Here is a 16,723-nt window from a genome sequence, read left to right on the forward strand (position 1 = left end):
CCCACAGAAAGGAACAGGGAGGCTGGATAGTTGATTGTTAGTTGTTTTTGTTTTTAATTTGTCTCCAATGAGCAACATTGTCAGCCCCTCCCGGCAGGGGAAGAGGGTCCCAGAGGGAACGGGTCCAGCACCCACTTTGGGAGTGGAAGGCCCAGACTTGGGAGGCCTTCAGGCTCAGCTCCCCACAGAGGGTGTTAGGTTTGGAGGGTCCACACTCCACCAGGGTACGTTAGACTTGGCCAACCTGGGCACAGGCCCCTAGGAGCGGCAGAGGACATGGAGAGCCCTGGGGAGGCCTGGGGCCCCTGTCAGGAACAGTTAGAAGTTTAGAGGCAGTCCTGGCCCTGGGAGCAGTTAGAGATTAGCGGAGGTTGATCCCCGTCCCCGCGGGTGGTTAGAGACTACGGGCTGTTACAGCCGGGCTGCCCAGGCCTCAGCTCCTGGGTGCTGTTAGAGGTTTGCCAAGGTCAGGGGGCGGGACCTCAGTTTTGAGAGGGGGTGGTTAAGAGACTGGGGCAATGTTCTGAGCTCCCCAGACAAGAGCTGCAAGTTAGAGGGGGCCAGGGCTGGCGGGGCTCTGCGAGAGTTCTGCCCAGGAGTTCTGCCCAGGAACCACAGCTGTCACTGGGGCCGCTCTCCCTCTGCGGTCCTGGCCTCCTCCTTGGCAGGAGGTGGAGACTTCCTGGGGGAAGCTGAAGTGTTGGGGTTGGGGCTGGGGCTTCCCGATCCTGCCTGGGCGTCAATGCTGGCATGCTCCTTCCGGACGAGGTCCTCCAGCTCCTTCTGCAGGGGGCAAAGTTCACAGAGGTCAGAGGTCACCATGCATCACGGAGTCAGAGGATCTGAGGGTCAGGGGTCTAGGGGCGGGGCTCCAGGTGGGATGGGGTGGCCCAGACTCCTTACCTTCCATCCGAGGAGGTCGGCAAGAGCCAGGCAGCCCTGGTCACAGTCACCCAGCCAGGCTACGTCTCTGTGGGTGGGAGAGTCAGAGCTTCTGGGCTTGTCCCTGGCCCCTGCCTGCCCTTCCCAGTCAGTGTGCCTTCCCGCCTTCCCTCCCACCTCGGCTGAGACCCTCGCAGGCCCAGGACTCACCTGTAGGCCTTCTTGGAGTCGAAGTCCATGCCTCCTCCGAGGCCCATCATCATCCCCAGGAAAGGGTCAGTCTGTGGCGGGGGTGGGGGGGGCGGGGACAGCTCAGAACACAGACCCTGGACCAGGTGGCCTGGCTCTGTTCCCTGCTCTGTGACTTTACTCAAGTGACCTGGCCTCCCTGAACCTCAGTTTCCTTATCTGTAGAGTGGAGGGCCATCACCAAACTGTTCCTAGCAGGGTACTATCAGTGGGTGAATACTTAGAAAGTGCTTTGGGGCGCCTGCCGTCTCAGTCAGTAGAGCACGTGACTCTTTAATCTCAGGGTTGCGAGTTCAAGCCCCATGCTGGGCGTGAAGCCTACTTAAAATAATAAAATAAATAAATAAAACAAAGTGCTTGGAATAGTGCCTGGCCCATGGCATGTTTGGCCTGTTCGAGGAACCATCCCTCCCCAGGGATGAGGGAGTGAGGCCACCTCAGGAAAAGAGCCGAAAGCAGGAGTGGGCGCCTCCCGATGCTGGACTGCGGGACCTGGGTCCAGCTTGCCCCGACTCTTCCCTTGCACGAGGCACAGCATTCCGATCCTGGCTTAAGTCGCTTCGAGTTGGGGTTCTGTCCCTTGCTCAGAAGGGTCCCAAGTGACCCAGATGCCTGTAGAACCAGAGTCCAGGTGACCTGGAATCTGGATTCTAGAACTCCTCGTTCTGAGCTGGGGGTCCCAGTGAAAGGGAATGTGGGACCCCTGTGAGGAGGAGGAGGAGGGAAAATCAGAGGGGGGCTCAAATAAAAGCCAACTCACCTGCCCAGTCTTCTCCTTGTTGATGAGCAGGCGTGGGGTGGAGAGGGGTGCCCTGAGGGATGGCGAGCTCCACGGTGAGGACCTGTGCTGGCTCTCCCGGTCCCCATCCCCCGCCCCCGCCCCGTCCCAACCTACTTGCTGATGAGGGACGCGAAGGGCTGCACTTGTAGGGACGTGCCCATGATGAGGAGGAGATCCACCTTCAGGAAGTCCTGTGAGGGGGGCGTGGCCAGTGAGGGCTCCAGGGGCTCGGTGGGGGCTGGGCTGCTTCCCCCCAACACCTCATCTGCAGCTAATTGGGGAGGCCATCTGCCCCCACGTGGGGGAGCCCGGGGCCACTTACTGACTGCATGCAGGAGAAGAACCTCGCTGGGAGGTTCTCGCCGAAGAACACGATGTCTGAGGCAGGGGGACAGACAGACACAGAGACAGAAAGAGAAGGTGAAATGGAGGTGGTAGAGGCAAGGTCAGAGAGAGAGACAGGGCAGGAGCAGAGGCAGGCCTGAGGGCTGGGAGCAGTGGAGCAGTGGGGACAGATTTGGGGCACTGGTCAGGGAGGGAGGGTAGCCTTCTTGGGAAGGGGCTCATGGAGGGGTGGGGGTCCCAGCCCAAATCTCTCTGGGTTGGGCCCCTGGCCCCGAGGCTCACCAGGCTTCACCACGTTGTGACATTTCTCACACTTGGGAGTCACCTCGGAAAAGATCTTCTCTGGGCATGGGGAAGGGGAAGGGAGAGAAGAAGATAAGTGACTCTGGGCTGGGGCCTGGGGCTGCAGCCAGCCTTCGTTGTCCACAAACACGCCTCAGTCACCGGGGAGCCTCCCGGGGTATTTGCCCTGCTTGTCCTTCTTGGAAAGCTGTCCTCCCTCTCCCCCCGACCTCCCCAGGATTCCAAGGGTGGCTTCGAGCACAAGGCTATGGCTATTGACTTAAAGAATAAACAAAAGAACAGGTGAATGAGTAAGCGTTTGCCCTTTGCAGGGGTAACTGGATCTCGGCAACCCCCGACCTGGGCAGGAAAGTTCTCCCAGTGGGTCTTGCGGGATGACTCTATTTTATTGTGGGGGAGAGGCCTGGTGAGTCCCAGGCCAGGTGTTAGAGAAAGGGAAGACTAGGCAGATGATCCTGGGATACATTCGCAGGTCTAGCTGCTTCCCATTCTTGGGTTCTGGGACAGACACCTACACACACACACACACACACACACACACACACACACACGCCCCTGGCCTTATGACAATCACACTCCTTATTGCTTATTGATTAAGGAATCTTGAAAAGCATTCTGTCTCTTGCAACCAACCCACAGAATATGAGCTCATTTGTTCAACTCTTCATTCATTCCTTCAGCAGACACGTACAGAGCCCCGTTGTGCCGTCTGTAATGTCCTTAAAAACCTGACGGCATTGACAGTGGTGGAGAGTGTGTGGTGGCTGCACGCGCCGTCACTGGGAGGGGCACACAATGGGGTGGTGTTCGTGGTCCATTCCCCCCAGCTGTGCGCCCTTGAGCTATTCTGGAAGCCTCTCCCAGCCGTGGTCGGCTGGCATCTGAGCAGAAAGGCCACCCCCCACCCCCGGGGGCCCCACCGCAAACGCCGCAGCTGTCCCTGTCTCACACGGACACCGGACACCGGACACCGGAGGCTTTGTGAGATCGGCACAAAGAATGTCAGGAATGGCCTGCCGGGGTGAAACACGGGGCTTCCGAGCAGCACAGTGGATGTCAGACAAGCCTCTCATTGGCCTCTGAGAAAAAACTGGCTGACTTTTCTTTTCCCCCCTTTTCTGGACTCTCTGCCCTTCCGTGAACCGGGACACTGACTCTAACAAGCCCTGTTGTCTGCACCCCTAGGGACGGCCCCCAGCCTTCGTCCCCGAACCAGGCCCGTGTCCAGTTTCACATTCCATGGACTCTGATTCATGGGCCTTTGGACCCCGTGGCTGTCACGCAGTCCCTGTCCAATCTGGTGGTCCCAGCCGTGTGTGGCTTTTAACATTGAAATTACTAAAAATGGTGTAAAATTACAAATTTGGGTCCTTGGTACTGTTGGGCACATCTGTCAGTGCCCGAGAGCCATACGCGGTCGTGGCTGCCATACTGGACAGCACACATCTGGATTCGAAGGTCGTTGGGTTTGCCCTTGCGGGCCCCCTTGTGTAAGATAAGGTCAGAGCCCCTCACAGGATTAAGAGCTGGGGCCTTATGACCTCACAGAACAGACTGTGGGATGCTCTGGTGGCCTCTATGCTAACACACGTCTCTGTGTGTGGCTGGACGGGGTGTGGGACCTCGTTCCATTATACCCTGGCTGGGAGGTGGTGTCAGAGCAGTGAAACCTGCCCGCTGCCTCAGGTCTCCAGGGGGCTGCCGTCAGCAGCTAAAAAGACCCGAAGAGTGGGACGGAACGGGTGCCCACCACCTGGAGGCCCCAGAGAGCAGACACGGGGCACCCGCAAGGCCTGCCCTCGTGGATGACCATGGATGACCTCGGGCGCCTCACCCTTCATCCAGCTGAGCGAATACTCCCGCCGGCAGAGGGGGCTGATGCAGTGCGAGGTGTAGAAGGTGCCGTGGGCCTCCACCAGGTCCTCGGGCTCCAGCCCCGCCACTCGCTCCAGGGTGTCTATGTTCTGGGGGGAAGACACAGAGGGAAAAGGCTCAGGAGTGAGGCAACCTCCCTCCCCCAGGACAGAAGGCAGAGCAGGGCCCTGCGAAGAGAAGTAAAGGGGAGAGAGGGAGAAGGGAGGGAGGGAGAAGCAAGGGGGCCGGGTGTGCCTATAAACCCCTCTGCTCACTCTCAGGGGGGCCGACGAAGTGGAAAAGTCACAGATGGTTAAAGGTGGGGCCCAAAGTCATACGTCTGTGAGCCCAGGCCCACTGCCACTGTCAGCCCAGATGGAGTGTTTCTGCATAGTTGGGCCACTTTGTTTCCATTTCTCAGAAAATTTGTTTTTGTTAGGACCACATGACGTTAGAGCCACCTGCCAGAAATTTTGTTGGCACTGACGGGGAAGCCTATAATGTCTCTGTTGGAAATAAGGGTACCCTCAGATGTGGCATCCTTGTGCAGTAACCAACCTGCACAGCTGTCTGTGGCACCCCTGGCTGAGCTGTAACAGAAATAAGTGAATCGGGAGGGTTTATTTGGTTTCAATCACTGTTTTCGTAATCAGCAGTTGGGTGTCTTACTGTGGTCTGTTTTCACAGACGGCACATTCACTGGCATTCTTTTAAGACACGGATAGATTCCTCATTAAACCAGCAGGACTATTCTTCCCTTCCACATTGACATATGTGCTCTCTCATTTTTCTTAAAGCACGCAGCCCCCTGGGAGCAGCTTTTGTTTGCCCGTGAGGAATGCTGCAGAGACAGGTGCTGATGGAGCTGACGGAGCCCGCAGCACACGGCCAGACGCCACCCCGAGATGGCGGGTCATGTGCAGCCCACAGCTGACCTGGCACAGCCTCCTGAGACTCCATGCACAACCAAAAGGGTTCTCTTTCAGGGGCAGACGCCCCAAGCACTTGTCTCCGCTCCCTGCCAGCAATCAGCTTGTTCCCCAAACATACAGACAAGAGCCACTGTTCCCAGACTCTCTCTGGAGCTCTTCCTCTCCCCCCAACCCCGCATTAGTTTTGCCTTTGTTACTTGACTCAGTCTACGGCCCCGCTCACATGTGAGGAAGCAGTGTGCATGCAAATAATTAAATAGTGTGTAAAAAAAAAAAAAAAACCTACTGAGCCGCCTCTGTTGTTCTGAGGCCACTTCTGATTTTAAAAACCTCGAATGGGAAAAGAATGAGGCTGTCCTGCATGTCCCGATATGGAAATGATCCCTTCAAGAGATTAAAAGGCACAGGAGAACAGAGGTGGTGGGAAAGCTATATATGAAGGTGTGTATTTGTTTGCCGGTGTATACACTATTTTGAAAGGCGATACATGGGATGCCTGAGTGGCTCATCGGTTAAGCGTCTGCCTTCGGCTCAGGTCATGATCCTGGGGTCCTGGGATCAAGCCCCACATCTGGATCCCTGCTTAGTGGGTCTGCTTGTCACTCTCCCTCTGCCCCTCCTCCCTGCTTGTGCTCTCTGTCTGTCAAAAAAAGAAATAAAATTTTTAAAACAAAAATAAAGGTGATAGGAGAAGCCAGCAATAGCATGGGCTTCTAGGGAGGGAAGCTGGGGGCTGGGGAGTATGGCCCCAGGATGCTCTCTCCTAGAGGACAGGCCGTGATGAATGCAGGGTGGTACAGGCTGAGTGACATGTTGCCTGGGTGTGTGGCAGCAAGCGGGGCAAGGTGAGGGTGGGCACTGACCAGCTCTGGCCCAGTGCTCACTGCCCTCCTACCCCCGACCGGGGTGGGGGTGGGAGGGCAGGCAGTTCTTCTCAATCTGCAGGAGGAGCCTGAAGTCCGATTGTAAACGGAAATCTCTTGCTTTTTAAACCTTGGCTCCCTTTTTGTTTCAAAACACAGTGTCCCCCTGATGGACACAAAGGCAACAGCAGCTTTGAAAAAGTATGAAGTTGGGGGTGCCTGGCTGGCTCACTCCCTAGAGCGTGCGATTCTTGATCTCGAGGTTGGGAGTTCGAGTCCCACTTTGGGTGGAGAGGTTACTTAAAATCAAGAAAAGAAAAGGGAAAAAAAGAAGAAAGAGAGGAAGGCAGGCAGGCAGGCAGGAAGGGAAGGAGGGAGGGCAGGAAGCTGCTATGTGGGTGTGGGTATGGAAGGGTCTTCCACACAGGGAGTTAAGTGGAAGAAAGTCAAGTACAAGCCCCACGTGTAGGCTAAATGCCATGAATATATTTAGAAGCCGCTTTGCTGTGGAGATCGCAGGGGCTTGAGCGAACAGGGCAACTATTCGCGTGTTTGGACAGAGACTTGCATCTGGGGATAAAAACAGCTCTTGTACACGGCCCCAGAAGTGCAACACCATCACAATCCGGAAAGAGGTGAAGACAGGGTGTTCCAGAAAACTGGGTCAGTGACTCAAAAAGTGACTGAGGTTGACAGAGAAGGTGACAAGTTTGGAGAAAACAAAACAAAATGGGCTCTTGAAACATGAGAGGGGAATGCTTCCCCCACCCCCGCCCCACGGTTGTCTGTTTTCTGTAATCAGCCATTTTGCTGATGCGTGTGCAGTTAAAGCTGCACAGTCACTGTTGCCAGGAGGGGACACTCGCTTCCCAGAAGAGTGACCCGTCTGCTTCCACCGTCAGGGCAGTCTCCTCCTTGGTCTCTGTGCCCCCCTCCTCACCACTCCCAGTAGGTCCCTGACATGCAGCCAGGGGGACCCCTGGGTCAGGTCATGTTCCACCCCGCTCAGAGCCCTCCTGTGGCTCCCTCTCACTCAGCCCTTCCTGCGGCCCCAAGATCCCACATGGTGAGTCCCTGTTCCTGTGTCCCCCTATTCTCTCCTGCTGTCCTCTCTGTTCACTCGAGCCAAATACAGTCTCACCTCAGGACCTCTGCCCTGGCTGTTCCTTTTGCCTGGAACACACTCTCCCCGTAGATGATACCGTGGCTCCCTCTGTCCCCTCTTGGAGGTTTTTGTCTAAACTCACACCTCTCAGCAAGACCTTCCCTGATACCTGTTGACAACAGCACTCCCCCACATCACTTCTAATTCCCTCTCCTGCTTAATCATGACCCCCTAGCTCTGCTTCCTACCCATCATGTCCACTGTCTCTCTCTCCCCACAGCAGACTGTCAGCTCTAGGAGGGCAGGGATGTCGCCACCAGCAGGGCCCAGCACGGGGTCTACACTGGGTAAACACTTGTGACAGAAGATGACGGTAGCAGGGCTACGGCGTGGATTTCATGAAATCAAGCAAGGGGAGCCCTTGGCTTGGAGAAAGCTGTGTTTATCATGTCTGAGCCACGTCCTGTGGATAAAATGGCCTCTGGGAAGAAAGGTCAGGTTTATCCTCAGCAGGAGCTCCTCCTGGAAAGAAGAGGCTGTCCTTTCGCAGGCCACCACCGCCAGTCCTAGGCAGTGGACTCCTGCCCCCATTTGAGAAATCAGGACTTAGAAAGAAATTCATCCTCCCCCTGGTGGCGGCTTCCCAGGCTGGCAGGCTCCAAATTGCCAGGCACAGGAAGAAAATGTTAGAACGCCCAGTTACAGTCAAGTATTCTCTCTTTTAATTTTGGGTTCTAAGGTATCATTTAAAAAACATTTATTTCTTTTAGAGAGAGAGAGAGAGCGAGTGCAAGCACACAGGGAGGAGAAGGGCGGAGGCAGAGGGAGAGAAAGAATTTCAAGCAGACTTCCCTCTGAGCATGGAGCCTGATGTGGGGCTCGATCTCACCACCCTAAGACCATGACCTGAGTAGAAATCAAGAGTCGGGCACTCTACTGACTGGGCCCCCCCAGGCGCGCCCTGAGGGATCATTAACAGCATGATGTTGCTGTTACTGACGCCTTGTAATTTCAATTTCATGTATTCACCCGCATTCATAAAAAACACATTGCTAAAACAAAGGTAGGGGCACCGATTGCTTTTACAGCGAGGGGTATGAGATGCTGAAAACGTCTTGCCGACTAGTCCAGAAACCCATGATGTGAGCCGTCCTTGCCAGAGAGCCCCAGGGCAAGGCCCTCGGCTCAGCTCCTGACATGTATGAGCCATGGCCCGTGGCACACGCAAGCCCTTTGCACAATATCAAAAAGATGCCCCTTCCTTGAGACTCTCCGTCTGCCTGCTGGGAAACGGGCGTGGTGTACTGATTTTGCCAGAGCCAGTTACCCCATGGCCATCTGCTAAAAGCCCTGACCAACCCGGAAATCTGCTGTGCGAGTGTAGCCCCTCAGACGTGCGGCCCTAAAGGGCCAAACTGTTCTGGCCACTGCTTTACAGAAGGGGAAACTGAGGCTGAGGGGAGGTGCAGGGGGCTCCCTGCAGGTCACGCAGCAAGAACACAGCAGCCCGGGCTCTCGGCCCGAGGTGCCAGGATGCACACAGCCCCTCCCCCGACCCCCGGGGATCCGCGGCTGCCTACCTGAGTGTAGCAGCGCAGCAGCAGCCCCTTCTCCTTCAGCAGGCGGATGAAGTAGTGGCAGACGGTCGGCTGGAGGGGGGGCAGGCGGAACAGCGCCCATCGTGACAGAGCCCATTTGCTGCACGTTGCCTCATGCCAGGAACTGTTCCAGACACTCTGGCTTTTTTACCTCAGGGACTCATCACACTGGCCTCGGGAGCATCACTGGCCCCATTTCACAGATGGGAAAACTGAGGCTCAAGGTCACAAGAGCAGGAAATGAGCGACCAGGACATGGACCCACATGGCCCGGAGCCCATGTCCTTTATGATCATGGGACATTTGTCTGAAGGGCCCCAGAAGAAGCCTTTCCCATGCCTGCTGCCCCCCAAGCTTTCCTGAGTGCCCGGCAAGAAAGAGCTCACCTTGAACTGCCCAGGATAGAGTTCCTTGGCAAGAGCAAAGAAGGGCTCTGGGTGTTTCTGTGGGAGAGAGAACCAGAGGGCAGGTGGGCACCCAGATGCCCCTGGTGAGTTGAGAGCTGGAGTCAGGCGATCCCATCCCCTCCCCATTACAGACCTTCCTGCCTGGGGAGCACATACCTTAAAGTAGCCAATCTCAAAGATGGCCTCCGGGTAAGGAAGATGGTACTTCTCCAGGTTGGCATAGAGGCCGGTGGATGGGGAGCGGAAGTCAGGGATGCCGGCGGCTGTGGGCCGGGGGGGGTGGGGTGTAGAGCAATGGGTCAGGGACCTCCATCTATACCCCATCAATCCCTCCCCATCAAAGGCCCAGACACGGCTCCCTCCAGTCCCTGGAACGGGGTCCCCCAACGTGGGAGTGGCTATGAGCGGGGAGGGGAGGCACTTACACGTGGAGATCCCAGCTCCTACCAAACAGATGACCCTGCGACCTGGAGGAGAGGAGTTTCTGCATCACGTGACAGTATGCTCGGCCCCAAAATAACAGCACCCATCACAGCCCCCGATGTTGTTTCCTCAGTGCCAGCATTTCAGATGCATGAATGGTCTTCCCAATCATCTCAGGGGGAAGGGGAGGTCAACACCCCCACTTTACAGATGAGAAAACCAAGGCTCAGACAGGGGAAGGATCATGCAGTCAACTGGTGGCAGAGCCAGCATGGGGACGAGGAATCGACGGTTTCAAATTATACCAACTTGGACAGATTTGAGAAAAGGCCACTTGGAGAGAAGTTTCCCCTCCTAGACCTATACAAAAACACATGAGCTCTTAGTGAGAAGGCTGGGCAGTGGTGGTGGGGGTCCCCCCCGGAAGAGCTACAGGTCACTGGGAAAAATCTCTGGCCTCGCCTCACCTTTTGGACACAATCTTGAATGACCATCTATTTCTAGCATGTTCCTTCAGCATATTCCTTTCCTCTATAATCAAACACACACAAGCCACTGGAAGTCTGATCATTTTCTGGTGAAGACCAAAGATTTGCCCCTCTTGGCTCTCACCCAGTGAAAGCCGGTAGATAAGAGGGCTTCAGATCCTAGCTCTCCTGCTCACCAGCTGGGGCTGGCGGATGGGGGCGTGGGGGGGGGGGTCTTAGTTCAGCTCTCCCCTCTGGGTTCCAGCTTCCTGCTCTGTTGAAGGGCATAATTACAGTACTGGCTTCATGGGGCTGTCGAGAGAATGAATTCATTCGTGTAAAGCTTAGATCAGCGCCCGGCACAGAACAAACACTACGTATGTGTCTGCTATTATTCTCTGAGGCAATTGTACCTCTTGAGACCCAGGGTTTGTACGCGTATAAGCACTTTGTTCCTCTGCTTTTCTCCTGGCTTTCAGAAAAAAGGATGGGAAGGTGTGGTAGGAGTCGAATCACTTTGCAAACATTCGGGGCTGCGCGGAAATAGCTCTGTTGTCTTATTAGTGCCTGCTGGGCAGCTTGGCCACGCGGGACCCAGGCATCTGCCCATCAGCTGATGGCCAGCCACAAGTGTGAAGCCCCTGAAGGGACCTCTGGGGCATCCCGTGCAAAGGAGGATAGCAAGGGGGATGAAGCCCTCGGCTTTGTCTCAGGGTTGCCATTGGGCTAGGCCCAGCTGGGGCTAGCTGGGGCCACACAGGAGGCAGCATGTGCTCTGGATTCGGGGGAGCCTGGGGTGGAGTTCTGACTGCCTCCTGCCAGCTGTGTGACCCTGCATGGAGTCCCAACCTCTCTGTGCCTCCGCTTCCTCCTCTGTCCACATCACTCCTGTGACAACCTCATAGGTACAGTGTGAAGGTTGAAGGAGAGGACATCTAGCCTAGCCCAGCACCTGGCAAATGGTGAGGGCTCGTTCTTCGCGGTGCCCCTCACAGGCAGCCTCGTGAGCCAACTGTCCTAAAACCCAAGCGTGGGAGGACGGAAAGAACCAGAGCTTTGCGGCCATTGCCTGTGCTCTCTTTGGGGAGATGTCTGCAGACAGCTGCCCGGCCTGGCCTGGGTGAGGGGGAGGCTCAGGGCAGCAAGCCTGTACGCCTGAGCAGGGAGCCGGCAGCAGCTGGAGGACAGGGAAATGGGAGAAGACGTCCTCAACAAAAGGCTGTTCAGGACCCTCAAAGGGTCGATTGTTCTACTTGAGGACTGCCGAGGGCCCGGTTTCTCAGACTCTGGTGACCTCAACTTTCAGCAAGAAATAGAAATAACATGGTGACCTAGTAGAGAGGCACCTACACAGCACCCCGAAACACACTTCCGGTAATAGTCGTCCCAGGGCACGTGGCTCTTGCTCTCCTCCCGGACCTCTCCCAGCATTTCCCTCTCTGTTCCTGGGTTGCACCCCCTAGGCACGTTCTGGGGTAATTATTATTGGTAGCGTCTTTAGTCTGTCAAACAGGCCTGGCCAATCAGCAATGGAGGTGTGACCTACGTCTGGCCAATCAGGGACAGATAAGGTGATTGGTTTGCGATAGTGTGTGACCCAATCTGGCCCAATTGGGGCGCGCGCGATCTCTGCCCCTTCGCTTGAACCCCTGGAAGGAGATACTAGGCTGGTGGAACTGACATGCGGTACGGCCAGGAACCTCCTCCACCTCCACGCAGAAAACCGGCGCCAGAGGGGGTTAAGATCTTTGACAACACGGAAGCTTCTGAATCCAGCCATGCTTAATGCTGGATTTTAGTTACAGGGTCAATGCTCTCTTTTTGGCCTAAGCCAGTGGGAGTTGGGTTTCTTGTTACTTGGAAGCAAAAGGTGTGACGGTTCAAGTGGTGGCAGCTGAGAAGTCACGTGGGGCCAGGAGCAGGGCAGGTGGCGAAAGGCAGGGCGGGGACTTACAGCGCTCGCTCTGCATGTAGCGCGTCACCCCTTCCAGGGTCAGGTCGTCCAGCAAACGCTCCTTCTGGGTGCCCAGGCCCAGTGTCTGGGAGAAGAAGTTCCGCAGGAAGTCCACTGGCCAAAAAGCAAAGAGAGAACAGCAGAGTGGGTGTTCAGCCCGGGAGCCTTGGGGCCCTCAGTGCCCCCGTCCGCCCTGGGATTCCCCCACCCTCCCACAGCCAGGGTCCTCTAGGTGCTGGCATTGCACCCAACAGACATACTTAGAAAGTCACCCTCAGTGGAGGTGAGGGGTAGCAAATACATCCCTGCCCTAAATTGCTCCCCCAGAACCCCACTCCCAGGGAAGATACTCACTCTCTGCTTCGCCGCCAGCAGCTCCTTCCTCAGAATCTGAATCTGAGTCCTGGAAGGGGTTGGGGTGGGGTGGCCAGAAGTGGGGTTAGCGAGGGAAGAGAGGGGAGGATGGCACCTGGGTTTGGGGGGAAAGGCTCTGGCTGGAAGTGGGCCCAAGGAAGAGACGGGTGGTCGGGGGACAGTGTGCAGGCTCTGGGATGGGCTGCATGGGTTGGACACCTGGTCCCACTGCTCCTGAGAAGCTCATGTTCTTTGGTGTTTTGAGTCTGATGGCCCTCATCTTGGAAATGGAGCTCAGAGGACATGGCACTGCCTCAGAGGGCTCTCTGACATGAAGCATTAACCTATGGGAGGTGCTCCGAGGAGCATCCAGTGGGATAAGTGTCAGAAGTGCCTGGTGTCCCATGTCCTTGCCTTGCATCCCCACCTGTCCCCTGTAGTATGGGCCTGCCGCCCTCCTCATCAAAGTCACTTCTGTGAATAACGCCAGTGGAAATGCCTCAGTCCTCACCCTGGGGCCTTCAGCCCTCCTTCCTGAAGCCCCGGGCTCCACCTTTCCAACCCCTCTGTGTCATTATCTACTCTTCCCCTCGGCCAGGCTCCCAGATTGCAGATCTGAGACTCTGTGCTGCGCTCCCCCTCCCACTTCCTCTGTCCACTTTTCCTAGGCTAGCTGCCTCATCTGTGCCAATGGTCTTGGGCTAGGCATTGATAATGCCACCTCCTAGCCCCAGATCTGGGGTTCCTGCAGCCTCCTGGATACCTCCGCTGAAGTGACCCCTGGCCTCCCTCTCCCACTACATCTCAATCTTGGTCCTAGCATCTCTCCTAAACCTGTCCTTCCTCGTAGGTCTTATCTCAGTGTGGCTTCTGTCCCCCAGTCTTTGTCTCCCTCACCTGCCCTCCTGCCCTAATGTGTCTCCTCCCCAGAGCTCTACCTGGTCCAGCCAGTCCTCCCTCTGGGGGCCCTGTCCTGGCCTCCTCCCTAAGCTCCCAGCCTCAGCCTCCACCCCAATGGATGTTACCACCCTCCGGGTGACTGCCTGGCTTTGTCAGCCCACCCTGCCCTCTGCTCCAAGCACCCTTCTCACTGGCTTCTCCAGTCTATAACCGTCGGATCACCACCGGGTATGGAGTCCGCCATGATGTCAGCTCCAAGATGGCGGGGAGTTTTCGTGTTTACCAGTGGACGCCCCATGCCGGAAACAGGGCCTGGCCCCGGCAGGAGCTCCAGAACCATCCACCACTGAATGAATGGATACTCGCTGTGCACTACACCAGGGCTGGGCCCTGCAGTGGACCTCACAAAAACACAATTCTGACCAATGCAGTCTACTGCTTAAGACTCCTCCCCCAAATTATTCTCTGCTCTGGTTTCAAGCCTTTTGGAATAGGAACCACCCTTCCAATCATATTTAAAATTTTTTAATTGCTCTTCCATAGGCTTTGTAAAAACTTCGACCATAAGACCATGTGTGACTTGAGGCACTTGCCTCTAGTTCCCTCACCCACCCCAGTCACGATAACCACCATTCACAGTACAGTGGTAAGGACTCTAGAATTTTTCTCTGCATATAAAACTCATTCATTTTCCAGAAATGGGTCCGTGCCACAGTACAACGCTGCACCTTGCCTCTTCTGCAGAACAATATACTATAGATCTACCTCCTCCTTTAAAAAAGCTACATAGTGTTATATTGTAAGGCTGTAGTGTTACATTGTAAAGATGAGCCATAGTTCATTTAACAGGCCTACTGACAGCCACTTGGGCTGTTTCCAGTGTTGCCCTATCACAGACAATGCTGCAATTTACACCCTCAAATCTCTCTTTCTGGGACTGAGGATCCCTTTTAAACATTAAACCTTTCTCTGTGACAGTGGCTGACCTTCGGAGCCAGGCAAGGGAGAAACCCCAGCCCGAAAGGGAGCTTTCAGACCCTCAGGGTGGCCCTGCTGTGCACCTGTCAGGGGCCTTCCTCTCAGCTTCCACGCTGCCCTACATCTGAATGGCGATCTCGCGTCTCAGGGGGGTTGGCATCCTTTCAGATTGCAGACAGTGAGGCTCTGTGGAAGGACCTGAGGCCCCTGCCCAGCATGTGGGAGCAACTTGGCTGTAGCGGGATCTGGTGGGGCCTTCAGGTCTCTGTGAGGCGGCCTGGCTACCTCTTCCTGAAGTTTCTGGAAGGCAACCTGCAGAGTGCCCTGGGTTGCAAAGCAGTCCCTGCTCTTCTAGCAGGGGCACGGGAGGTGAGGAAGATAGAGGACAAGTTACCTAAAAGCTCTGCCTCAGATTCCTCATCTGTAAAATGGCCCCAGTAGACCTTGCCCCCTGCAAGGGATTCTGGGAAGATGAAAGAAATGTACACAGAGACCCGAGCAGAGGAGCTGGCTGGAATAAGTACTCAATAAATGCTAACCTCAGCTACAATTAGCTAACCACCCCCAGCCACCCAGCTACTGACCACACCATACCCTTCGTGCCCTCCAGTCTTCACACAACCTGTACACTCTGCGTGGAACGCCATTTGTCACATTGCGTAAGACAATTCTAAGTCATTCTTCACTTACTGTGAGTTGTCTGCACCACAGTCTGACTCCTAGGCCAGCCTGTGGATTGGCTCAGGGAACAGATTGACGGGAGCCTCTGTGACCCCACAGAGTTTACTCTGCCTTGAGCTACTTTCGTAATCACCCTGGAGGGTCATTTCTAGTCACTTGTCCGTGAGATCTACGCATTCAGGGACCAAATCGGATGCCCCTCTCTTCCATGCCCAGCATCAATGAGGTTCAGAAAGGATACGGGGAGGGAGCAAGGAAAGAGATGAGTTTGGGAGGGCAGGCCTGAAGTTGAGGCTGCACACCCTTCCCCGACAGTCCCCAGAATCCACCATTCCCCAGGAGACTGAACCAGGAGTTGGGGCAAGGGACTGGGGCAGTGAGCTTAGGGCCCTGGGGTGACTGTCTCCCCTCTGCCACCCCCCCCCCCACCATGTGAGGTGTGGGAACAAGTCCATCTCTCTCCTTCCCTCCACCCTTCCCCAAATCTCACCTGAGCCTCCTGCACCTTCCCTGCCTGGGTCTCCAGAGGGTCAGAGGCTGGGGGAGGAGGGGGAGCAGATGTGGTTACAGTGGGGGGCATGGTTAAGTGGGAATGAAGGTCTTCAAAGCAGAGGGGCAGGGAGCAAGAAGGCCCATCAAGCTAATTACACTGGGTTGGGAGGGAGGGAAGGCATGGGGGAAAGCAGACCGCGTTAGAGTAAACAGTGCTGTCAGAAGTGGTCAGTGAGGGACAAGGAGGCTGGGACTGGAAGGTTTAAGAGAGGAAGGAGAAAGCAAAGCATACGGGACATGGAGAAAGACTTAGAAGTGAGGAAGGAAATAGTGTTTGTGTGTATGTGTGCAGGGAGGGTTAGGTTTACTAACAGAGGGAAAGTTTAAAAAGGAATAGAGGAGATAAGAAAATACTCTGAGTAGAGACAAGTTTGGGAGAGGAGGCACAGTGGGGATGGCATGTTCAGGAGGGGCACAGGAACTAGAGAGAAGAGATAGGAGGGGGGCACCAGGGGTTCCCTAGCATCATACAGTTCCCCCTAACAACCAGGTACCCTTAGCAACCGGGTCCGAGGCAACCTAAGTCCTTAGCAACGAGGGTCCTCAGCAACCAAGGTGCGAGAAACACGCGATCATTAGGAACTTGGGGGACGTGGCAAACGGACACTTAAAAGCTCGCGACCCAGAAACCCACCAACCAAGCAAGATGGATCACTTAGCAACGACACCCCCGCCCCCAACCTTGCTCCGAATCCCACTCCCCTCCATGCGGCCCCAGTCTTCAGCCCCACCATGCCCGTCCTCGGGCCCCGGGGCCTGCAGCCCTCAGCCAGGCCCCGGCGCGGCCCGGCCCTACCCTCCCACCGGGGCCCCCGACTCACGATCCGGCTCGGCCATGGGCGCGGGGCGGGGGCCCTCGGGGCTGTCACCGACTGCTCTGTCCCGTGACGGCACCGGAAACAGGAGGGGCAGAGACAGGGCAAAGAACTACAACTCCCAGAAATCATCGAGGAGGCGTACAGGCTTTCGAAGCGACTGGCGCAGGCCGCTCTTAGGTTATGAAGACAAGCGAGGGCCGGACTACGAGTCCCAGAGTGCTCCGCGCAGGCAGCCATGTTGGTAAAGGGCGGCCGGAAAATGCGTGAATGGGTAGAG

The 16,723-nt window shown here is 56.0% G+C and overlaps 1 protein-coding gene across 2 annotated transcripts; it reads right to left on the minus strand.

Annotated features, from left to right (window-relative positions):
* Positions 1–29: 29 nt before the first annotated feature.
* SIRT2 (sirtuin 2) lies at positions 30–16,698 on the minus strand. 2 transcript variants are annotated; one of them, XM_047709703.1, is made up of 16 exons: positions 16,450–16,566; positions 15,567–15,613; positions 12,518–12,566; positions 12,164–12,277; positions 9,745–9,786; positions 9,476–9,582; positions 9,299–9,355; positions 8,895–8,963; positions 4,395–4,524; positions 2,540–2,599; positions 2,235–2,290; positions 2,027–2,103; positions 1,892–1,943; positions 1,093–1,163; positions 904–970; positions 30–783 (listed from the first exon to the last, which is right to left on the minus strand). In XM_047709703.1, the coding sequence occupies exons 1-16, from the start codon at positions 16,463–16,465 to the stop codon at positions 622–624; spliced, it is 1,176 nt and encodes a 391-aa protein (XP_047565659.1). In that variant the 5' UTR covers positions 16,466–16,566; the 3' UTR covers positions 30–621. The 2 variants fall into 2 exon arrangements, with proteins under 2 accessions (XP_047565659.1, XP_047565658.1); XM_047709702.1 differs by lacking the exon at positions 15,567–15,613 and having other exon boundaries at positions 16,450–16,698.
* Between the last annotated feature and the right edge of the window lie 25 nt (positions 16,699–16,723).

The sequence above is a fragment of the Lutra lutra genome, chromosome 17, assembly GCF_902655055.1.
Source record: "Lutra lutra chromosome 17, mLutLut1.2, whole genome shotgun sequence".
Taxonomy (NCBI): domain Eukaryota; kingdom Metazoa; phylum Chordata; class Mammalia; order Carnivora; family Mustelidae; genus Lutra; species Lutra lutra.

What these genes read in the sequence shown, in the direction of transcription:
- SIRT2 (XM_047709702.1), bottom strand. Translation starts at nt 16,683, where the DNA reads ATGGCTGCCTGCGCGGAGCACTCTGGGACTCGTAGTCCGGCCCTCGCT. An exon ending in TCTATCCTGGGCAGTTCAAG is followed by an intron (nt 8,964 to 9,298) that starts GTGAGCTCTTTC and finishes CCCCCCCTCCAG; the next exon opens with CCGACCGTCTGCCACTACTT. An exon ending in CCGACCTCCTCGGATGGAAG is followed by an intron (nt 784 to 903) that starts GTAAGGAGTCTG and finishes TGCCCCCTGCAG; the next exon opens with AAGGAGCTGGAGGACCTCGT.